The 25,430-nt window shown below is 43.5% G+C and overlaps 1 protein-coding gene across 7 annotated transcripts in view; it reads right to left on the reverse strand.

Annotated features, from left to right (window-relative positions):
* Positions 1-25,430, reverse strand: part of pard3aa (par-3 family cell polarity regulator alpha, a) — a 279,690-nt gene that overhangs the window by 161,694 nt on the left and 92,566 nt on the right. For 5 of the 7 annotated variants that reach the window (XM_062520695.1, XM_062520694.1, XM_062520693.1 and 2 more), the window contains 3 exons: positions 23,287-23,424; positions 3,321-3,421; positions 2,249-2,332 (listed from right to left, as the gene is read on the reverse strand). In XM_062520695.1, coding sequence (XP_062376679.1) covers positions 2,249-2,332; positions 3,321-3,421; positions 23,287-23,424 — 323 coding nt within the window. The remainder of the gene's footprint in view (positions 1-2,248; positions 2,333-3,320; positions 3,422-23,286; positions 23,425-25,430) is intronic. The other 2 variants (XM_062520692.1, XM_062520697.1) reach the window with 1 other exon arrangement.

The raw sequence follows: 25,430 nt of genomic DNA on the forward strand, positions 1-25,430 counted from the left end.
TGGAAGGAGAGAGAGAGAGTGTGTGTGTGTTAGAGAGAGAGAGAGAGAGGGAGAGAGAGAGAGAGTGTGTGTGTTAGAGAGAGAGAGAGAAGGAGAGAGAGAGAGTGTGTGTGTTAGAGAGAGAGAGAGAGAGAGAGAGAGAGAGAGAGAGAGAGATGATAAGCCAATGAGTGGGAGCTGGAGGGAGGCTGCAGACAAATTCTGCTGCCATAACAACACTCCACTTGCACCAACTCAAACGCATTTTAAAGAATTTTAGAGACTGATCTAGAAACAGAAACTGTCTGACATGAGTCACCTTAGACTCCCAAGTTGCAACACTAATGGGCAAGAGCTCTCGTGTTGAAACAAGGACATCAATTTCAGATGAAGACATACAAAGCGGCAAGCCATCCACTCTCAATGTGCATTTGGATGGTGCACAGGTGGTCTGCCTGGTGTAGGCTGAAGCCAAATAAATCTTGTGTGTGTGTGTGTGTGTGTGTGACATCCCCAGGTATTCCCACTGTGGTTGTGTGAGTGTGTGTGTGTGTGTGTGTGACACACATCCCGTTCGGAGCTGAGACTATAAAGCTGCACCCACAGCGCTCCACTCCCCTGCCTCCCCTTGCTCCTGCAGCTGCCGCCGAAATGCTGTTGTGTGTCTGAGCTAAAAGTTTGCCCTCTTGATATGCATGCTGGTGGCTTGCTGAATGCGTAGCTTCACACAAGTCCCTCTGCCACAGTCTCCCAGAGTCTGGAGTAATCGGCCTGAAGACACTCCGCGAAGGGGAGCACCTGTTCCCATCAGCGCTTGTAATTGAATGATAATGCAATCAGGATCCCTTTATGCACTGCAATTAACAGCCACGGCTTGTTTACAGTTCGCAGCGGTCATGGGATGGGATCATATCATTTGGAGTAATGCATCTAGGAGTGTTTATTTATTTATTTGTTTATTTCATTATGTTGAGTGTTTGAGCACGTGTTTGCATATGCATATATCTGCAGGCCCTGTCCTTCCCCATATAAAATACAGATGTGCCAGATTTGGAGAGGAAAAGCCTTGAAATAGAAAACGATCAAAGCAAACAAGCCAAATCTGATACCAGGCTGGGCTGCATTAACTCAACAATGTCCGTTATGTTAGCAGTAATTCCTTGTGCATAGAATATCTAATGATAATGGTGATAGAATCTAATGCAGTAACTGATTTTACCAATATATTTGTAGACTATACAATTCTATACAACGCAAATCTAGAGGTTCTTCAAAAATGATAATGCTATGAACTTCAAATAAGATTAAAATTTGTATTCCACAACAAATGAACATGGTTACAGTAGTTTACTAGTGTGTTCAACCAGGTCTTGTCTTTTACACCATCTGATTTTGACCTTGTTCTCTCTCTCTCACTGTGTGTGTGTGTGTGTGTGTGTGTGTGTGTGTGTGCGCGCGCATGTCCTTCCACTAGCGAACTACCACTCTTATAAATGTGCTTTTACTCTAATTGGGTGTGGATTGAGTTGGCCTCCGTTCCAGCATGTCTTGTTGGCGTATAAAATAAGGGTGATGTATTCTGGGACGTCCTCCATGTCACCTTTGAGCACTGTGTCCTGAGGAAGCCACACATTTGTAAAGTGTGCATATAATGATGAGGGCGACAATCCACCGTCACAGTCTTCCAAAGGACATCATCCACATCTGACTGCACGACCTCTCCCACAGATTCTGACTATAGACCTTGACAATATGAGACAGTTTCATCTTTCTTTTTCAACTATGAGGCTTACAACGGAGCCACTTGTCCTTGTAAGTGTGTGTGTCTGTATGTGTGTGTGGGTGGTGGTGGTGTTGGTGGGTGTGTGTGTGTGTGTGGGGGGGGGGGTGGGCTGATATAACCATTGTTGGCGCTGTGCTTGCTATTCAGTGAAATGACTGAGGTAACCAGTGCAGGAATAAACCCGTCCATTTTTTTTCTTGCCTTATGTCGATAAGTCCTTGAGGCTGTGTAAAAATGCAGCTGACATAAAAAGTGACTCATGCAGTCGACAAGACAGAATTTCAACAGTTAGAACAAGCCAAACACAATGGAAAGGAGAAGAAAAAGAGCCAGTCACAATCCAAGCACAGAACATTGAGGTAAGCATATGTTTTCACTGACACACACAAGCACAGACGGGAAGCCAAGGCCACAGCAGAGCCCAAAGAGGAGGCAGAACATAGAACACATGAAGGCTAGGTTCTGTGGGCTCAGGTTCTAATTTACCTTCGGTCTCTGGCACTGAATGGCACTACGTGGATTCCCAACGGTCCTCCGGCATTAGACACCTCTACCAGCTCTAGAATATCACTGTGAGACAATGACGGATGAAGGGGTGTGAGAATGACACAAAAAGGGAGAATGCACAAACTGGCACACTTGTCAAGACCATAGCATTCACTGGCTAGGAACACAGCCCTAAAAACAGAGAGGAGGCAACTGCAATCAGAATCTGGCGTGCGTGACCATAGCCGTATCCACTGCCATTATAATTTAAGCTGCCATTAGAAAGCCTGGGTCGATGAGAGACCCAAATAGACACTTCAATTAAGTGATTAGGATCAGATTCAGGGTTGCAGTGGCCTAGTCCTGTTTTTCGCCTTCCTTCTTTTTCTCCGGTGGGGCTGAGAACCCCTGCCTGTTCATAACCCTTACAGTACAGTACAGCATGCAGGGGCCTGGGTCAGATGAGGAGGACACACATCTATAGAATCACTGCCAATCCTACAGTAGTGCTTCAGTGGTCAAGTGATTCTGCTATGTGCTAACATGAGGAATGAGTGGAGCATTAGCAGAAGACAAATGAAGGGCACGGGGGAGTCAGGCAGCAGAGGAGGTACTGTACTGCTGGCTCAGATGCACCTCCTCTGGTCTCTGCATTTGAGTGCCACTGAGACACATACTGGAATCACACTCGCACTCAATGGCTTGAGATATGAACATGAGTGTAGGTAGATAAATAATTTAGTGTACACACAGAATTGTGAATGGAAAATGAGCTAGATGAATGCAGATTATTTATCATTCATCATTTAATATAAGCCATCAAAGCATAGCACATGGGTGCCTCGTCATCATTAGTGTGTTCTGTGAAGAGCCATGAACATGTCGGCAAAATAGAACTATGAAGGCGAATGGGAGCAAGACAAGGTGTGACATTAATGACAGACATTTCAGCTTACGCCACTTACGCAGCACTCTGGCTGCCCAATGCTTTGTCTGACAGGTTTACTAGGCGAGGTTTAAGGTGTGTGTGTGTGTGTGTGTGTGTGTGTGTGTGTGTGTGTTAGTTACTCACTCTAACGAGACAGGATGTTGTTCCACACAGGAGTCTGCTCGTCCAACTGGCTCAATTCTGCCATTGCGCTCCTCCCCTCTTCTCTCTTCCTCTTCCTCTTCCTGGAGCACACACACAGGGGAGGACAACAGGTAAGACACACACACACACACACACACACACACACACACACACACACACACACACACACACACACACACACACACACACCTCTTGCTTGACATGTGGATGAGACCTGGGTCTGGGTCTGCATGTAATCTTTTCCTCGTCCTTCATCTGTCAGATAAGTGCAAGTTGGGGTAATTTTGGGAAATTTAGCTTCATTTTCAGCCGCAACTGTGGCTGTTTGCAATATTGGCAGGTCACAGTTAAATAGGGAGGCTAATTGAGGGCATTTGGATTGCATTGCAAATAGTATTTATCATTCATTTAGCCACTCTCTTGAGTATGTGTATGTGTCTGTATGCACAGAACGTATGTGTATGTGTAGTCTCTTGTGCCTCTAAACACGACCCTCCAACAAAAAACAGCCTTCAAGGGCAGGAGGTTGTCTAGAAGTCTGAAACAGTTTGTTAGTCAGTGGGATTAATATGCAGCCTTTTATCACCTTTTACCCTTCCCATCTCCACTCAAATGTCAAGCACAGCCAAATAAGCTCCCTGCACCTTCACACCTATTTTCTTTCCAAAGCAGAAAGCACTGTGTGTGTGCATACATGTGAGGGGCAAGCAAGGCTATGGCTATTTTCCCATTTTGATAAGACGTCAGACTTAGTTATGGAAATTTCATCATATACGTAGCTGCTCTTTCAATGAGTTATACATGACAGTGTAGTGTAGTGTGTGTGTGTGTGTGTGTGTGTGTGTGTGTGTGTGTGTGTGTGTGTGTGTGTGTGTGTGTGTGTGAGGGAGTGAGAGTGTGAGAGAGAGAGAGAGAGAGAGAGAGAGAGAGAGAGAGAGAGAGAGAGAGAGAGAAGACAGACTCTCTGGTCCATCTGTTAGACACACACATCATGCACCAGTGAGCCTCTCATATTTATTTACTCATGTAGAAAGTCACCCGAACATGCTGTGGGCTTAGAGGACACATTTTGCTGCATCAACACATGGATGTAGGTAAACAATGACAGGTAGGAAAGCTGAAAGGAGATATTGTGGCATCAAACGAAGGCGAATGCCAAAGGGAAGCAAATACTCAATGAAAGGCAAGACTTTTAAAAAAGGGTGGATTTGTACTGTTTTGGCACTATTTACAGAATCCAGAATGTGATGAAAGAAGGAAAAGGCTACCTTTGACAACACTAGCTGGAAAAACAGCTCAGGATGATTCACATTCATCATTACTGACACTGGCATGTAATTAACTCCAAAGAGCGTTGCTAACAGTGATGGCAGTCCAGTCGCCTGCTTGTTTTGTACTGAGTGACAACACCGTCTGACATGAATGCCACGGCTTCCCTGAGTATCTCTTCATAGCACGGAGCACAGCTGTCCTCACTAGCGGATGGAGAAGGACCTGATTTCTGGGAGATTAGACACGATGAGAGAGACTGAGAAGAGGGGAGAGAGGGAAGACAGGATAAGAGAAGGATGCAGCCGCTCAACAGGAGCTACAATGGAGAGAGGAAGTGAACAGAGAGAGAGAGAGAGAAGGAATTCACCATTCAGACATCAGTGTCAGTATGTTGCCATCTCTTCCTGTCTGTCATACACATCTGTGCCCCTCCCCCCTCTCCCTCTGTGGGCCCCTCCAGTCCCGCTCCTCACACTGGACCACAGACACGTGCTGTTCCTGCTGACCCCGTCTGATCGGTGATCAGCTCTGGGTGTCACAGATGGCGGAGCGAAGCCCCCGTGAGCTGCCATGATGGACAGCAGCGCTGGCTGGCTGTCCCCTGAGGGTGGGGCACACCCTTCCTCACCGCACCTGTCAGATGATGAGCCCAGTGTCCTTCAGCTGGACCCACTATGGCAGAACTGGCCACCGGAGTCCAGCGGAGACGGCTGGGTCAAGGCCAGACACCTCCCAGGCCCTGCCAGGAATGGGGAGGTTATGAGTCTGGCCCTTGAGGTGGCCGGATGCATTAGTTTATTGAGGTGGGCATTAGGACTTGGCAGCCGTCTGGACGGAGGGCTTATAAAAGAGAGTAGTGAAGGCAGCGCTTTCCCTGGGCCGAGCAGGAGAGGGATTATTGGGCCGGACACAGAGAGAGGGAGAGCGCTCCGCTTTAACGGCCGCTGGGCCACTGCCAGCCAGCGCTCACTGGAAAGGAGCTCGCTTTCCCTGGTGCCACAGCCATGCTTCAGGGGACTTTATGCAAGTGCAATGAGATGGACCTCAGCTGTGTGACACACACACACACACATACACACACACACTGTCTGCCCACTCCCAGCTCAGCTCAGGGAGGACTGTCCAAGGGATTCAGCCACTCAAAAGGTCAGAGGGTACTCATTCAAGCATATACATACAGAATGGAGGACATTGTATGTCTGTCACACCATCAACTACCCCCCAATGAATACAAAAATAACCCAATGAAAAACAGCTGAAAGGACAGAGGATGTGATACAGATATGAGGCAGCTTTGTATGTATTCATTTCTCTTACATCTAGTGCCCAAGTATAGGCAGAATGCCACAGGCCTGTCCTCAGACCAGCAGCATTAAGAGGGTACACTACTAGCTCAATACGTGTTGATATACTACACTCATTCAGCGTCCCTTCGAAAAGCAGACCTCCAAAAACCAACAGACGACAACCTCACCACGTCAAATCTCATTTGTCCATAAAAGGATCCATCTCAGACGTACAGGTCTCTGCCTGGCTGTGCCTAATCTAATTATTGCCAAGTAGACATCTGTTGCCAGATGGGACCACAAATATATGAAGTGGCAACATGTCAAGGCCACTGAGACTAAGATAGTCATGCCACACATATAATACCGCCACGTATACCTGCATGTACACGTGCACACACACACATATACGTACTCACTCACACACACACACACACACTAAGTTATTTTAAGAAGACATACAAAAAAATTAGTGCGTTGAACTTTAAAAAAATCCAATCGACAAAAATAGGCTCATTGTAAGTTGACTGCATACAATTGGGCCTGACATCAAAGCGCCAGGCCAAAAATCTGCCAAAGTAGAAGGACTGTTTCCAAAGAGGAAGTGGCTGATGTGATGAGGCCAGGTCTGGCGTGGTCACTCCCAGCCCAATGAGAAGCCAGTGGAGGCCTGAGGAGGATACTGGGGCTCCACAAAGAGCAATAATAGAGCCCCTGTCCCTTGCAGCAAACCGCCATTACCCCAATTAAGTCCTGTAAGTGACTGGCTGATTCAATTGGAGTTGACTGGTGGCGTCTCTCCCTAAAAACCCCTTCCCTCCCGGCCAGGTCATTTGAATCCACCATTAAAACTACCCTCTTAGAGCAGTTCATGTATCACAGCTCAGTCAGCGTTTCATTTTGGTCCTTGCCTTTCCCCCCTAGACAGTTATTTGCATTTATGTTGGCGAACGGATGTTTGGAGACAGGGGGCAGTGCACTCAGTCAAAGTCATTAGCAAAGGCCAAGATTGCCCAGCTAATGCAATTTAAGCTCTCAAGCACAATCCAGCTTGATTGCTTATGGAAAACAATGAGGGGTGCTATAGAGCACAATCTGTTGTGCCCAATTCACATTTCATACAGTAATGCAATATGAATTTATTTCTATTAGAAATATTAACACATCATTTGTGGACCAGTGCCATTGAGCCATGTGTCATTGTGGGGCTCATTATGACATAGACGTCTTTATGGTCACCATGCCTCCCCTCTGCTCCAGGCTCACAATAACAGACAACTATAATTGTGCCTCAACAAGTAAAGCATTTGTCTATTCGTCCCCTGCCCTAATGTGCTGTGCACATGTCCTGACTGTGAAAACAGGTAACACAAAATGCTTGCCCTGTATACACTCATACACTCCAAAATCAAAACTGTATTATTGAGCAGTTGAATCTTTGCCAGTGTACAGTTCTTCCTCACTAGACCAAACCACCCTGGAGTTATGACCAACCTGACAACCTCAAGAGTTTATCCCATCATGACAACATTTTCCTTCCCTCATAGCCATCCGTTCATATTTTTAGTTTGTTATAAATTAAATTCAGGTTGGTTTCTAAACCTTATATCTCAAATATAGACCTTATAGTATGCAGTTTCAGCTTGTGTGTTTGTCCCAGTCCCACCAGTCATCTCACAGAATAGCAAGTGCACACTTTATCTATCTAGCAACGAAAAGGCTGGACTGCTTGGAAACATTAATCCCCAACTTGTCAGATTTGTGAATAGAGAAAAATATTTTCTAAAATATGAATATATTTGTGTGGATAAAACTGAGACTAATCTGAACATCAACCTACTGATGCATGCTACTAGTTCTCTCACTTAGTATGATGTTGCACTATCTTGTAAAGTTGTACAAGAAGGGCTGCCCTCACACAAAAGTAGAAACAGCAATAGCATTTCCTGTGTGAACGTATTTGAAATAAGCATTGATATGATTTCATTCCTTTATTCAGCAGACAAAACTGAGCTTTAAACTATGATATTCTTCAGTAATATTATAAGGGGACAGCTGATGTAGATGGATAAAAGTTTCAGCACAATGCATATTACTTGAATAAAATTAAATCCAAACAGGTTCTTTGTGCCATTAGGTAAATTAAATCAGATATGTGCACGGGTTACATCTGTAGAAATGGAGTAGAGCAAAGTGGAAAAATGCTGGCTGGCATCTCAGGGCCTAGTTAGTCCTTTATCCCTCTTGGTCAATGAATTGCATCTGTGCAGAATACATCATCTGTCAGCTACGATTTCATATCAGGCAAGGCATATCTGTCAATGACAAAGCACGGTTTGGTAGGGCTGCTGTATCGTTAAATTGCACTTTAATTAAATTAGGCCAGCTAATTATGAGGGTTTAAATCAATCATAGAGTCAATAACAAAATGTGGAGCATGCCTGGTCTAAAAAGGCTCGGTGCTCATCAATAACCACAGACAGGGCTTAGAATGTTCTTTCATGGAAACCCAAGGGTTTAAAAGGGTATAAATTATTGACAATTAGTTTCCCACAATCATGCCTTTGTCTAAGTCCCCTACTACATGGTGCTATACAAGTGGTGTGGGGTGGGGTCATGGCAAACAGGATACATACTGTTTGCAAAAGTATTCTATTTTCTACTGATGGAAAGACATAGAGAGAAATAGTACAGAAAATCAAACAAATTGTCCTCTGAGAAAAAGAATACTCAGATTGCAAAACAAGGTGACTTTGCACATTCCATTTTTTCAGGAGTTAATGTTGCTGATCTTTCCTTTCCTAAACCCTGCTCATTTTCTAACTTTTAAGTCCGAGTACCTCTCCCTGAGTCTGGGGCTTTTGTGGAGTCTAATGTAGGTCTTGAACAAAGCCATGATGGGGCTGCATGCTGGTTCTCACAGATAAATCTTCATTTCTAGGTAATGGACGGGGAGGACCATCGTCTTCACGCCATATGGCACTATTAATCTATCTTTGTGTCAGGATGAAGGTCATTGATTACATTCATGATTACTAAAAGAAACAAAACCATTTGTTTCTGCTGAAAATAATGACATAAGATGCAAAACCAAACAGGGATGCAGATGATGAAATATTGATGCAAACATTTGTTTTTTCTTGGTTAATCAATGACAGCAGATGGTAAGACGTTTTTAGACATCCTTTCAACCTAAAAGGAACCATAATGAAACAGATTACAAATATTTCTGTTTCACATAAGGGACATAAAAGCCAACTAAGGCTGACCTGTTTGGCCTTGAAGTGAATTTTACACAACACCACAATATCCCCAAACATTCCCAAATTGCAATTATCCTCAAAGTGTTCTATATTCTCAAAGCACCTCTTTAAAGGCTCATAAAAGCGATGTTTAATCTCAGTGTAACACATGCTGAATCATATTAGCAATGCTCTCAGATTACATAAATTTGAAATACATGTATTGACAACCATAAATTTCCCTTAAATACACACACATACATTTGCAACGTCTTTGTTTCTATGTAGCAGTCAACCATCCACCCTAAAAGCATGGAAACATTAATCAGCTGGATAATTCACACACAATGAAGAGCATGTCCTTTATGAAGAAAATAAGAAAAATTGTACAGCCAAAAATAATAACAAAAAAAATGGAAAATTGCCATAAAGTGCAAAGGTAGAAAATAAAGGTGTGGGAATTGGCTGTGGAGAGTCACCTCCTCAGTCAGTAATTAACACACTACAGAAGCGACAAAAAGCTCCATCTCATCATTGTGGCTAAATGAGGTGTTTCAGGAGGTAGACACTTCACATTCAGCCATGAATTATTGAACAGGACCATGAAGCTGCAGCTCTCTGACGGCTCATTACAGAACATGCACTGGCCTTTCTCAGATTAGCCATTGTTTGCTGTGCCGACTTCTATGGCTTTATTTCCCAGAAGCACCTTTCAACCGTGTTCATTTGTTTCAAATACAAGACGGAGAAAAAGTATTTAGAGGCTTGTGTCTCCGGTCTTGGACCCCGTGAGTGTGGGGAGAATTGTAATGAAAAGAGCATCTGGGGCTACTTGATCATACCATGCACCCACAACAAAAATGACTTCCAACATATAATTAATTCAAATGTGAGAAAGGAGAACAGCTCTTCTGTTCTTTTGGGTAACATTATCTGGATGCATGTACCTTGCAATAGCCTAACCGGGTACCAAGCAGTTGCATGTATTAAGAATTAAGATGATTCACATGTGATTAATGAACACATATGGATGTGGTACTGACTGGATAATATCCAAACTCTCTTTCCATTTAGCAAATCCCTAGAGACCAATATCTATGCAATGTAGGAGAACTAAGTCAGAAGTACATTACATTTATTGTGCAGCGTTTCAATTTAAGTTTGAGGCACTTGGCATACAGTATGCTTTTGTTCAAAGCATAAACAGAGCTTTTGCTCCATTGGGCCAAACAATGCATGCATCTTTGATCAATGTAGAGATGCAAGGCATACACTCACTTCTTTCTTTGAGACAAAAAGGGTCCAGAAGAAGAAAATCAAACTTGTTAACAAACTCTGCAAACTTCTTTATTTTACATTAAACATCCTATCGTAAGGCCACCACGATGCCTTATCACCATCATTCCACACCCACATCCGAGGGGTGTTTATCTGTGAGACTGGGAACTATTTCAATTACAAATCCCAGACTTCACCGAGCACTGCACTCGGCACCACAAAACACAACCACTCCAGAGGAAACTGAATAGTAAAAGCCGCTGTAGGTCAAAGACAAAGAAAGGAAAAGGCTGCTCCATTTTATAATTCTGCTCAGAGAGTACTCTGCCTTTTGATGGACTTGTAGAATAAACACGTCTCATTGTGCCTCTTCCTGCTCCACACAAAGGTCAGTGATACACTGTCGGATTATGCACGTCACTTATTTTTGGAACCATCAGACATGGACATCAGTCAGGTTCACCAAGGCAGTCAACCAAGACCTCCAACGGTTGCCTTTGCCATCCATCGATGCAAAGGTGCTGCCAAAGGACTGCTCATGAAATTCAAACTAGGTCAAAGAAGAGGAGCTCACAACCCCCTGAAGTCAGAAGGTGCCCATTGTGTGTACAGAAATGGCAACAGAACCCATGTTTCTTACCAGAGAAGAACACATTTATTCAGGCCTTCACGAGAAATAAGTAACACAAATACCAAACCCCAATTGAAGAGCAGGGCTAACATTTGTCTATAGGATAAACATTTAAAGGAGTCATAGAACGCATTTTTTGACCATTACAAATTGATCTTTGAGCCTAAATAATGTCATATGTAAATTTGTGGGGCTGAAAACGCCCCAGGAGCACTGCTAGATCACCTAATACAAGGTCATAAATAAGCCTTGCAATGAAACAGTTTGTTTTTCCCGCCCACTCAGCAAGTTCATGAATATTCAAATGAGATGCGCGCTGATTGGTCTATTGGCCGATATGTCCTGAAAGTTGATTGGCTCAATCCACCGGTCTGAAGCTAGAGCAAAGTGAAACTACGTTTACTGCTGGTAAATAAAGCCAAAGTCTTTGATAAAGCTATCAACAATGGATTTAAATAAGGAATACAGCCGTACATGTATAAGCCGAGTCAGAAGAAGGTTCTGACGAAGATGAAGTGCAGCAGATTCCCCAACAGAATGAATGTGTTAGATTGGTAAGTTTTATCAGTATATTTCTTAGTATAGTAACTCTCCAAAGTTAGCTGTAATAACGCTAGCATTACAACGTCTCTGCCATAGACCACATATCTAGATACTAGCATCGTAAGAGCAGTTTAACAAGAATTATTAATCGAAGGTATGCAAATGAGAGGGGGTGTATCTAAAGGGGGATGGGCGCCTATTACGTGTTATCTGAGCTCTGTTCAGATTGGAGCATTTCAACACGGCTGTTTCTATTTCCCAATTTGCATACGAAAGCAGGCGGGGGACGCGGTAAAGTCTTTGGTGTTGTCCTTTGGACACTGCTCGCAGCCTAAATTCAACAGGAACAAGGTGAATGTGGTTTTGAATTCTAGGACTCCTTTAAGACTTCACTGTGAAAAGGTCCCTCTCTAACATTAGGAAACCCTGTTTAGAGTAGTAGCTACTCTATGAAGCTCTGTGTAAACCTCTGAAGATAAGAGGAGAGTGTGTGGCGTGTCAGAGTTTCTCTGCAACTAAAACAGAAGTAAAGACTTTAACCTCTACTGCTTTACCTCCTTATCTTAGACCATGTCCCACAACGCAAATAACCACTAATGATGAAACAATAACAGTAAGAGTGTGTGTGTGTGTGTGTGTGTGTGTGTGTGTGTGTGTGTTGAAGGAGAGAAAGAGAAAATAGGGTGTTGTATAAAAGAGGAAGCAGTAGGCTACACAGTGGGTGGGGAAAGGTGCAAAAAAAATCAAATAAATAGAAATGAATAATTCAGAGGTCTGGGAAATCAGATGGTGTCAATCAGAGAAAGGCCATCTTCCGCCTGGTTGGGTGCCTGTAAGCGCTTTAGACTAATAGGTGCAGAAGAATACAAAGTTATTAGCTTTCATATATTTGTGTTCCATGTTCTAGTCCATTTGAGCCCAGCACTCCGTGCCCTCTTATCCCATTGTGATTGCTTAATTGCATCCAGGTGTGGATCACTTAGGGAGAGAAAGCTCTTGCCGAGCGAGCGAACAGAGCCGGAACTCAAAGGCAGAGAAAAGCGGCAAGCCTAAATAAAGCAGCACATTCAACAAGTAAGTTTCTTTCAGGAAGACCGAATAAAAGGAACAGTGATAAATGGCAACTGCTCTAAAGCACGGCCAGTCTTTCAACGGCGAGGCTTTGTGGAGTTTCACATAGATCTTCTTAAATCATCGTTAAAACTTATCGTTTGGGAAAAACAATACAGCAAATATGTGAATGCATTGGAAAGGATGCTGGCTTAATGTCCTTTTTGGCCTCATGATCCCCCCCCCCCCATTTGCGTGCACTGGGGCTGGAGGTGTGTTCAGCACACTTGAAGTTCTCAGAAATACTGGCCCTCTTATTCCCACAAGTCATTACAGTCTAAGGCTGAGGTGCCCGTGCTCCTTATGATTTGTGGGTAATGAGCTGCTACCTCTGCCCGTGTTCAATTATTCTCATCGAGAGAATGATTTCTCACTCCACAGAGCGAATAAGCAAATGAAGGAAAAAACACACTCCCTAATTCTAATCAGGCTTTAACTCGTTCCTAATCTATGGAGAGGGGGGGGGGGAGAGAAATACACATGCATGTGAAATGTAACTAGTCCAGTAATGGGAATAGTCCACAAGTGACTTCACCAGATGAGGAGACTGATGACTCCACAGACGACCCACTGAGACACATGACGATGAAGAGAGACGATGAAAAGTGGCTTGTGTCTGTTTCGGAGGTTCCTCAGTGGCTGAGCATTTCAGTGTGAGAAAGGACACCAGGAAACTTAAAGCTGGATGATCCTCAAAGCAGCACAGAGGACGATTAGCCGTGGATGATGCACTTGGTGGGCTGCCTTCTGAGAGACCCCATGGAGGAGGAGAGGCTGCCAGAAACACAGCCTGGAAACAACAAGCTGATGGGGAACAGGTAAAGAACAAAAAGGGGGGGGGGGGGATTTGTTGATTTGAGATGCATCTAAAAGCATCTCTATAACATCCAATAATGATTTAACTGTTTAACTATTCACAGTTAACAAAAGAGGAGAAGAGAGCATTTAGAAAAGACCCCACTGACTACTGATGACATGACGGTAAACAAATGGTGACCAAATCATTAGCCGCCTAAAACTAGAGAAAGTTCTCTTTGTCTGTCCATCTTCTACATACATCTCTCTCACAAAAAAAACAACAGACACACTCACACAAACACTTTTTCCCCAGTCTTGTTAAGAGCTGCCAAAATTAAGCCATGCTTGACTGTGAAATTAATGTCTGCAAGAAACAAGCAACATGGTCGTTCATTCTCCTGTGCAAATGAGATAAGGAGGTGGCTCACGACTGGCTGTGCTGTTGTCTTGGCTTGGAAAAAGGAAAACCAGAGAGCTGCAAGATTCATTTCTGCTTCCGGGAATGGCTGAGAGGCCAAAGCAGCAAAAATGTGTGCAGAAAAGATCTAAGAACACTTTCTCTTCTGCTGTGCCTCCATTGTCTAAGAGTCCTTTGATTGTTTTGCCAGTATGACAAACCAAATGGAAGTCCTTCTATTAAACCAAATCCGCCTTCTAGATTTGCTAAACAAACAGAGGGACACACAAACATAGAAAAAGTCTCTCTGTCTGTGTGTGTGTGTGTGTGTGTGTGTGTGTGTGTGTGTGTGTGTGTGTGTATGTGTACATGCTCCTCTACGCTTCTAACCTAAGGTCACTTCCACCACAGCGTGAAAGAGAAAAACAAGAAGAGAGAGCGAGAGTGCATGAGTGAGGGGGTGGCACACACCAATGATGACCATAAGCGTAATGCAGCACACAGTAGACATGACAAAGACAGACACAGTGTGTTGGAGAGATTATCTAACATCATCCACATATTCCATTAGAAGAATAAGAACAGAGAGGGAATATAGGACTTCAGACAGGAGATGGTGAAGAGCCAGAGGTGGTAGAGAACTGCATGTGTCTGCACATAGAGACAGAGAGGTGAGGAACTAGACCCGGAATCCATTTGTAACGGGTCAACAAAGATCAACAAGCACCAATCAGAAAATATCCCTGAAGTTCCATACTGTTACATGATCTAGAGTCAGTTTTGCAGAGGTTATGAGAGACAAAATGTTGACTTTCCAGAATACGGACATCCAGAAAATCTACTAAACATATGTTTTAAATAGCCCTATAAATGCGGACGGAATGATGTAAGTTTAAAAACAGGCATGATATCGCTGTTTGTGTCAGTTCAGTGCTGTGCGATCACAGCCCCTCCCCTCAGTCCTGGTAATAGATTGGTAACTAGAGCAGTAGTAGCTCCAGTATGATGAAGTGTCCTGCAGGTTGGTATGAGAGTGGGTACAGAGTCTTACTGACCATTTTAGATGGGCGGCTGGGATATGTTGTAGTTGCCCGGATTTGCCCACTAGGAGTAGACTGTAGACTTTTTTACCGTTTTGAGCCAGTGGTAACAATATAAATAACTTGAAATCATGCTGACTAAATGAACATTGTTGCAATGCAACTGCAACGGCAATAATTCCTGCTTACTTGCAGGGTGACTTCATAGAATGAAAGTCCTCTCCTGCTTGTGTAAAGTTGAAATAAAAAGCAAACCTTTACAGGCTAATTTTGTATTTAAGTTGTCTTGGTAACATAGTCTCTATGCTGTACAATTTTAGTCTATTAAATACGCTACTAATTAATCCATGAATTCGGCATATTTTCATACACACAAACACACAGGTCCTCTCCATTAGGTATTGCTAAGGTGTAGCGTTGTAAACCTTTGGCATCAAGTCCAATTGGTCCCTTCCCTCCCGTGGTGTCCCTCTCTAGCGCTGGGCCCATGGAGCAGAGCGAGGAGCGTCAGCAGCCCACTCCAGCGCTGCTTAATGGACTAGAACTGTTCCAGCTCACCGCGTGCTCCTCACAGCACAGCCCCGCTGCTCCTTGAACGAGAGCCCACTCGTGTGACAGGTGCGAGGGGTTAGGGGGAGGAGGTGGAAACAGGGCTGAATGGACGCTATGGTGAAGAGCAAGCGCTGACCACACACACACACAAAAAGCACACAGACACACAGATACACACAACAGACGCGCGCACAGCATATACATAGAGATGGAGAGAGAGAGAGAAATTTAGACAGAAATGGAAAATTGCAAAGCACAACAGTCTCACTCACTGCACAGATCATGTTTTGTATGCCTTGTTTGTATGTCCTGTTAAACCTTCAAGATTAGAACCTCCTATAAAAGCTTTCCAACATGCTAACCAATATCTTTTGGCAATGAAATGAACCATGGCGCACAGTGGATTTGCACCTAATGGATGTGTCTGTCGCATGACAATATAACATAAAAAAAGCAGTTTTTGTCTTCTGTTTTTTTTTGTTGGTATTTTACATACACCACCACAATCCTCTGAATGAATGACCATATGATGGACAGACCACCGTTTGAGCGATTAAGGGGATGTGTGTGAACACACTTCAGGCCCTGTTGAAGGGATATTCCACCATTTGGGGAATTACACTCATATTTGCCTGAATGAGAGTATAGTTCCATGTCAAATAAGCCTAGAAAATCACAGTTTCTAACTCAAGAGGAGACACGTTTTAAATAGAAAAATTACTGGAAATCTTAGTCACTTTTAAACATGATGCTAGCAGGTGAGATGCTAATGGTCTAATCCGATTCAATGATCTATGCTAGGCTGGAGCCAAAAGTAGTATCGCCAGACTCAGAGAACGGCTGGATGAACTGGAGAAAGATAAAAATCAATTGTTTAACTGAAGGGGAGGTAAATGAGTGGAATATCCCTTTAACTGCAGCTATTCTCAAGTGAGACTGGGTCAGTGGCGGACAGGAGACTGGCAGGACAGGAAAGGGAACTGGTGGGCCAACTCACTGGAACAATCACCTCTTTTTAAACGTGGACCTTTAGATGGCTGTGTCCTTTAGGAGAAGCAGGACTGAGTTTAACACCACTTGGGAAAGGGGGGCTCCTGAACAGGCTAGACAGAAATTTTCACACTTAAAGAAATGTGCTTTCATTCTTTGTTTTTAATTACTTTTGCTTATGAGCAATCGAGAGAGAGAGAGAGAGAGAGAGAGAGAGAGAAAGCAAGAGGAGACAAAAGAAAAGGAGATAACGGGAGAGGGAGCGGTAGAGAGCATGGCCTGGCCCCTAGTGTACTGCCATTTACACTGTGAATAATCATGGCAAGGACACAACTGACTGACACACACACACAGACTTGTGGACAAAGATGCACACAAAACACACAACCGTGCATGTACACACACACACACACACACACACACACACACACACACACACACACACACACACACACACACACACCAGAATGGGGCACCAGAATAACCTTTCAACTGAATCCGGGCTCAACAGTGTACACACAGCAGCACCTACTGGCCAGGTCTATTTCGATGGTCATTGAGGCACAAGAGAAAGAAAATGAGTGAGGAATTGTTTGTGTGTGTTCGTATCAGTGCGTGTGTATACTGTATGTGTGTGTGTGTGTGTGTGTGTATGTGTATACATATTTGTGTGCTTGTGTCTGTCTGTATGTCTGTCTGTGTGTGTGTGTGTGTGTGTGTGTGTGTGTGTGTGTGTGTGTGTGTGAGTGAGAGAGAGAAAAAGAGAGAGAGAGAGAGAGAGAGAGATAGACAGCAAGGAATAAAGGCAAAGAGAAAAGAAAAAGGAGAGCAATAAAGGAAACTGGAGATATCTTTAACATGACATTCATCAGAATCACATTCATACACCAAAGATGCACAGAGCCTCACGAGTATACTGTATATACAGTATATACAGTATATATATACATATATATATATATAATGAGGCACAAAGAGGGCAAACACCCAGGAGAGAGGCAGGAAAGACAAGTGCAGGCAAAAGTGCAAGCACTGTTCTTCATTTACAAATTAAGAAACAGTCCATACTTTCTATACATCTACATGATGTTTCCTTTCCTCCCTCACTCACTCTCTTGTGCACTATTACAGGTGAGGTCTCTTCAGACAGGAGAGATGGATATCAGAACAGTGGACCAGTTTGAGGGGGGGGGGGAGGTATATACAGTGAGGAGAAAATGATACCATGCTAAAGTTGCCTAAAAAGAGGAATATAAAATCGTTTGACAATTGATCTTAATGTCTTAATTTAACAAATGAAATCGCTAAGTACACCAATTTTCTTTGTGATTGAAGAATGTATCGTAAATAAATAAATGTTCTTCCTAAATGCTAGGGGGAAGGAAGTATTTGACCCCCAATGTAACCCTATGGGAATTTAACACATAGGGTTAACATAGGGGCAGGCAGATTTTTATTTTTTAAGGCCAGCTATTTAATGGATCCAAGATATTATGCATCCTGATAAAGTTCCCTTGGCCATTGGAATTAAAATAGCCCCACATCATCACATACCCTTCACCATAGCTAGAGATTGGCATGGTGCTTTTTCCAGTAGGCCTATTAGCCTGTTTGATGCTCATTGAGCTCAATACAAATCAATTGTCAAATGATGATTTGATATTCCTGTTTTAGCATGGTATCAAATACATGTGCTCCCCACTGTATCTATTTTGTATGAAAAAGAGGGAGGAACATCAAATGCATAAAACAAAGTGCAGCAAAGAAAATAAAGGTCACCTACAGTATCCAGGTCCACTGAAACAGTGATTGCAATTTTTAGCTACTACAGCCCTTTCCATCTCACTAGGCAAAATATGCCAGGGGCATGCCAAAGGCATGCGCGCGCACACACACACACACACACACACACACACACACACACACACACACACACACACACACACACACACACACACACACACAAACTCTTCACAAGTGTCCTAAAACTAAAGGTCAGTTTGACCAGTGGTCCTCATATTTTCCAGTGAGGTACTGTGTCTCCAAACCTTATCAAAGAGGTATGCATAATACTAAATAAATATCATCATCAATGCAAATCGAACAGAGAGAGCAAATGAGTAATTTGCTTGTACTTACACCTCTAGCGAAATTCTCTTTGCATCATTCTTGTTTCTTCCCCTTACTTTCAGACATGAACCTTTGAATCATTGAAAAGGATGGAGCACCTTTTTTCTCTTTCCTTCCTTTCTTCTACCACTCCTTCAAGAAAGACACTACGCTCACAGAGGCAAGTGTTCTCTTTTCATTTACTACGAATTAGACGGACAGCAGAGACAAGGTGCTCCGTTTAACTACACAGCACAGAGAAGGCACCCTGATTGATCAAAGTGTCTTTTCTTCCTTTTTTCTGAGCTACCTACTGATGCAATACTTGCACCAATGAACAAGTGGGTTCAAAAACGACTTGTAAAAATTGCTACTAGTGATAGTCATCCTTTGGCCACGCCACATAAAGATTATTGACCAGTTGATGAAGTCCATGCTCACCATGGAGATCCACAGGGACCTTCCCGTGACTGGCTGACAGAACCGTGTGTGGGTACGGCGAGGGCCGTTAGATTTGATCAGAACGTGGGAGGAGTTTGATGATAAGTGTTTATCAGAAGGCTAACACTCATTACATGACATGTATGGGTCAATAAATAGAACTCTTTAGAGCGCTACTCTGATGAAGAGGAGCTGGCACACTGCTGAGTTAATGGGTGCAGTAGACTTGACGGAGACCTGAGCAGCACAATGGGCAGCTACCTTGGTGCAGTGCAACCAGAGCCATAGAAAGAGAGAGTTGCGACACTCTTCGATGTTGCCGGCACACGATCAAAAGTTCCAAAAAACCTGTGCTGAATGGCTGAATCACAGGAGGGTGGGATGCACTTCTGGATGCTGGAAGGTGCGATCAATTAACTCATTGACTACTGACCAAAAGATTGGCTGTAAATAGTTCCAAAAGTCCCATAACGAGGAAATAGCCTGGAAAAAGCGCTGCCATTTTTTCCTATGGAGGTCTATGGGAGTACAACATGTCACTTGGGATTCAAATCCTGAAAGTGAAAGGTGGTGCCAGTTTTTAGCATCTACCATATAACAATGTTTTCCATTTGCTAGGCCAGGTCTTTCAGATGGCAGATGTGATATGATCCTGAAATAAAGGTCACTAATTACAAAATCTAGTTCACTTGTCATCACTACGTCAGATTTGTGTTGCTATGATTGGCTCAGAACACATCAGACACCTCAACAAATGAATATGCTGTGGAAAGTGTCCCACACAGACTTTCAATTACAGTAATATAAGAGTGCACATCTGAAACTAGCAATCCTGGTCAAAACCCTCCCTTGCAGATATGTGTGTGCACCATCATGCACTTTGAAATTACTGTGAATGAGAGAGAGAGAGTGTGAGAGAGAGAGAGAGAAAGAAAGAGAGAAGCTGTCCATGATTCATGTACTATAATGCTTCTTCTCAAGAAAAAAAGCGTACTGAATTCAATCGGAACTGAACTAAAATCAAATGAATTGATCTGAACAGGATGTAGTTGATCTGAACTAGAATGATGGAGAGATGTAAAATACAGAGACAGAGAGAATGAGTGCAAGAGAAACACAATGGCGTGCTTGATCAACTTGTCCATGAACCTAAGCACTCAAGAGACAATAATGGGAGAAAAGTGTTCCATCTCCAGAGCAAGCAGGCAGTGGCATTTCTAATTCATACTCCGAGTGGTTGGGAGGGATTAAAAATGCATCACACAGGAGCAGTAAAGAGGTGCGAGTACAAGTCCGGCGCTGCAACACAAATGGCACTTCACCCAAGCCATTCAGCAGTTAAGCACGCTAGGCACGGGGCCGCCGCTACCTGTCACAACTCCAGCAAGGAACACGGGGAGAGTTCAGCGAGAGGGCTTCAGCGTGGGAAAGAACTCGTGGTTTGGAAATTCAAACTTTGGCCTTCCATGAAAGGAAACTGACTGACAATAAGTGATTCAATTATCAATCATTAAGAAAAAATAGAGTAGGTTCAGGGGAATAAAAGGTATGGAACATGCCATGATCCCATGGGGAAAGAGGCGCTTTTTAACTGGGTGGATGCTGCAGGTGTGGGTGTTGCTCATTAGCATCATCACAGCTCCTGTAGATTGTGGCAGTGTGATACTGTATCTTAATCATGGTGATGTATTTTTATCTGCTGCACTGGTATCAAAGAAACACCTACATACTTTTAACACACCTACACACACACACACACACGCACACACGCAACAAAAACAGAGCTACGGTAGCAAAGGAGGTAATGGTATGACACTTGTGGGGACACATACCATTGTGAGCTCTCATCAGTACCCACCCCACTCCCCAAAAAACTAACACCAGTAACCACAGACATGCATACAACACCTACACACATACCCACAAGTGTACTGTAGCCTACATACACACACATACCCACATGTCCATGGACACCATGATATCTGATAGAGCAAAAACTTAAAGCAACTTCTAGTTCATCTGCCACATTCACTCATTCACAATGAAAACTACAGTTTTAATACGGATTGAGGTGGCCAAAAGAAAGGCTTTTGTGGTTCATTGAAACTGAAACACCAAGTCAAGGACATCAAACTGCCAGAATGAACGCGGTAGTGGAGTCTGGGTCATTGTGAGAGAAAAAGGAGAGAGAGGACGATAGTAGGTGCTTATGCAAATGTCAAGGAATATGTTTTGTGTAAGATGTGTGGGTGCCTGTACTTGCATCGTAAAGTTTGTGACATTGTTTTGGTACACATCAACAACCAATCTTACCTTGAAGTACTGAAAAGACATACCGTGAAGATGCAAACAAAACACTTATTGAGACTCATATGATCTGTGAATTGGGGAATGGCAACCCCTGTGTGCATGTGTGTTTGCAGGTATAACAGCTTGAAAGGGGTCAAGCTAAGCCATAAAAATGTTTGGACTCCAAATCCATTACGCCGTCAAACTGTGTGTGTGAGGGCTGTGTGTTAGAGAGAGAGAGAGAGAGAGAGAGAGAGAGAGAGAGAGAGAGAGAGAGAGAGAGAGAGAGAGAGAGAGAGAGTGTGTGTGTGTGTGTGTGTGTGTGTGTGTGTGTGTGTGTGTGTGTGTGTGTGTGTGTGTCTAGGGAACCAATCCCTTGAGCCTCTGCAGAGAACTGAAGTGATTGGCTTTTCCATGCAAGACAAGTCCCTTAATGAAGATGCACGATCTGAAGCATGATTGGTCAGAGGCACTGGCTTTCACACTGAGCATGTGCAAGCAAGAGAATGAGGGCTGTGTGACAGAAAGAAAGAGAGAAAGAAAGAAAGAAAGAAAGAAAGAAAGAAAGAAAGAAAGAAAGAAAGAAAGAAAGAACCCCACGCTGTCACTGGGGACTAAAGGTATTCCAGGTGAACAAACTGTGATCTGTATTTCTCCCGGAAAATGGATTTTGAAAATGAATAAGCACATTCCTCAACATTTCAATCTCTTGTCCCCCTCCTTCATTTTCTATTTGTCTGTGTGGAGGAAGAAATCACTCCAGGCTCCCTCCACTCTGGTGCACAAGCAGCACAAGCAGCCAGTGGGGGCTATTGACAGGCGGGGGCACAAAGAGCAGGGGAGTGTGAAAATGAATTGCTGGACAGAAATACTGGGCAAATGAAGATCCCGTTGGCCTGCGCAACACAAGGTCACAACCATAGTTCCTGCACTTCCTGAAACGTCGTCACAATTGTCAGACCATGAAGAAGAAAATACAAATACAATGACTTTTTTGAACTATCCCTAAGATAATAGGAAGGTGCAACTTCATAGGATTGTGTCTTGGTTGACATTTGAGGTTTGCACAGTTCCATTAGACACAGCAATCTTCTTGCTTCTAGCTTAATGTTATGTAGCATGATCATGTTTTAAGTGCTGCTAGTTAAGATTAGGAGATCAGTCTCTACCCAGTGTCCAGCACAGTGTATCTCAGCATCATGCGTACCTGTTCCTGGTCATGTGTTAAAGTGCTACTAGTTAAGATTAGGAGATCAGTCTCTACCCAGTGTCCAGCACAGTGTGTCTCAGCATCATGCGTACCTGTTCCTGGTCATGTGTTAAAGTGCTACTAGTTAAGATTAGGAGATCAGTCTCTACCCAGTGTCCAGCACAGTGTATCTCAGCATCATGCGTACCTGTTCCTGGTCATGTGTTAAAGTGCTACTAGTTAAGATTAGGAGATCAGTCTCTACCCAGTGTCCAGCACAGTGTGTCTCAGCATCATGCGTACCTGTTCCTGGTCATGTGTTAAAGTGCTACTAGTTAAGATTAGGAGATCAGTCTCTACCCAGTGTCCAGCACAGTGTATCTCAGCATCATGCGTACCTGTTCCTGGTCATGTGTTAAAGTGCTACTAGTTAAGATTAGGAGATGAGTCTCTACCCAGTATCCAGCACAGTGTGTCTCAGCATCATGCGTACCTGTTCCTGGTCATGTCTTTAAGTGCTGCTAGTTAAGATTAGGAGATGAGTCTCTACCCAGTGTCCAGCACAGTGTGTCTCAGCATCATGCGTACCTGTTCCTGGTCATGTGTTAAAGTGCTACTAGTTAAGATTAGGAGATGAGTCTCTACCCAGTATCCAGCACAGTGTGTCTCAGCATCATGCGTACCTGTTCCTGGTCATGTGTTAAAGTGCTACTAGTTAAGATTAGGAGATGAGTCTCTACCCAGTATCCAGCACAGTGTATCTCAGCATCATGTGTACCTGTTCCTGGCGCTCCAGCCAGCGGTCCACCATGGGGTGGTTGGCACTGAGCGATGAGCGGGCGTTCTCCCTCTGGAACTGGGTGGCCCATGCAGCAGCGTCGCGGGGAAGGCTCCGGTAGGAGTTCAACCCTTTTCCCTGAGGAATGCAGAAGTAACCATGGAGACATTCATCAATACAACGCAACAGGACAACACCTTTTACATTCTGGTATGCTCTACGCATGTATACTGTACATATGTATACTAAATAACATCAAACACATCAACAGTTATTCTCCTAAACAGATGTGTGCTTGATTCAGCAAATAACACAAACTTCGGCTTAATCGACTCCAACAGAACCTCATTTTTCTAAATCGGGCATATAGCTGAAAGTTATGTGCATGAATGCTACTCCAACTTTGGCGCTAGATTGTTTAAAATGTAGACATGAAACTTTATCAGAACAGTCAAGAGCTTGTCTGTAATCACTGTGCCTAATTTCAAAACATTTTATTTCCCACCAATTTGAAAGCTGTGGGTGGAATAAAGAAAGAGCAAAAAATAATGCAATTATGAGAAATTACTTCAAATTATAATGGCAGAAAAATGCATGTATTGTTAGCAGGTTGAATAGCAGGTTGGTTTGAATTTACTTTGGGCCAGGGCCAAGAAAATATTTTCTATTCTCTCTATCTCTCTCAAACATGCTTTTCCTTTCTTCTCTAATATGGTGCAACTCCTGAAGAGTTGAGGTGTTCTGAAAAGTTAGGACATTCAGCTTGCAGTTGACACCAATCAAACAAATATTCTAAAATACAGGAACCAAAGACCAACTAGAGCTAGAACTAATGAAAGCATGATTTATTGAAAGGGTAGTGTACCCCCACATAGCCCACACTGTAGGGTTGCTTATTGCTTCGCATAGACGGCCTTGCCTCATGAAGTCCATGAAGTAAGCCTGCTGATGGCTATAGCCAGCTTGAAAAGATATTTATGAACATTGCGCCATGTCATCCCCAGCACAGACTATCCACATGAAAACCTCCCCAGTGAGTCGGCAACACACAGCGCCCTTTCTCCACCTGTAAATTTATCCATCTGTTTTGCTTAAGTGGAGTATACCGTGACAAAGGCTGCAGATGGGAGAGAGCTTGGAGCCAGATGAGGAAGAGGAAGGGCTGCAGACAGAGGTCATAAAGCGGAGAGGTGAAAGGTCTTAGAGCGAGACGTCTGCTGAGAACCATCCAAGCTGCCAATGTGGCAGTGTGGACCAAAAAAGGAAGGGAGCAAAATAGGGGGAAAAGAATCCTCTTAATTTTTACAGCAGATAAAACTGAACGTGGGACACGGGGGCCAGGCAGGTCGTAAATCAGATGAGTGCATATTTACTGTTGGTCCTGCTGAAGCCATTAAACAACACTGACTCAGGCAGGGCACACAAACACAGTAAAGACAATGAAAGCAAAGTGAGGACTTTATGGTATGGGGAGTAATGAATCAAAGATTCCCAACAGAGTACTGCCTGTGAAAAAAGATGCATACCTTCATTGCAGAGCAGTACAGTACAGTTAGTGGATCTTGCATACGTTCAGCCACCTATTTGGAGGGTAAATAACTGACTGGGGATCATAAGTAATACTATGGCAAACTATAGGCTGTGTAAGTGAGCTGGGCTTGTATTTGCCTATGTGATCTCAACCAGTGAACAGTTTATTGATGATCACTGGTGATCCTGGCCAAGTTAAGACAATGAAATAAAAGCCAGAATGTTCACCATCCTCAACATACTGTACATCCCACATCTGATGCTGACAGGCTGGAAATAGCTTCACACAGGAAATACCAAAGAATTCTAAAGAAATTGTGGTGCAATTCATCACATGCTCTACCACAGCTAAATAGCAATACACATTGCATGGCAAAAACAGCATTGCAGGCATCAAGTGAGGAATGGCTCTCCTCAATCATAACACACAGCGACACTTCAAACCAAGACGGACAGTTGTCTCTGGAACTTTGCCAAGATCAACAACAAAGCTTTTCCCCAGCACGTCTGGCCTTGACATTTCACCATCAGCCTCCACACCTCACATCCACCCCCACACACACAAAAATGAAACAGCTTTATTTTCTCTTTCTGGTATTTTTTTTCCCCTTCAA

This window comes from Sardina pilchardus, chromosome 19 (assembly GCF_963854185.1).
Source record: "Sardina pilchardus chromosome 19, fSarPil1.1, whole genome shotgun sequence".
NCBI lineage: Eukaryota > Metazoa > Chordata > Actinopteri > Clupeiformes > Clupeidae > Sardina > Sardina pilchardus.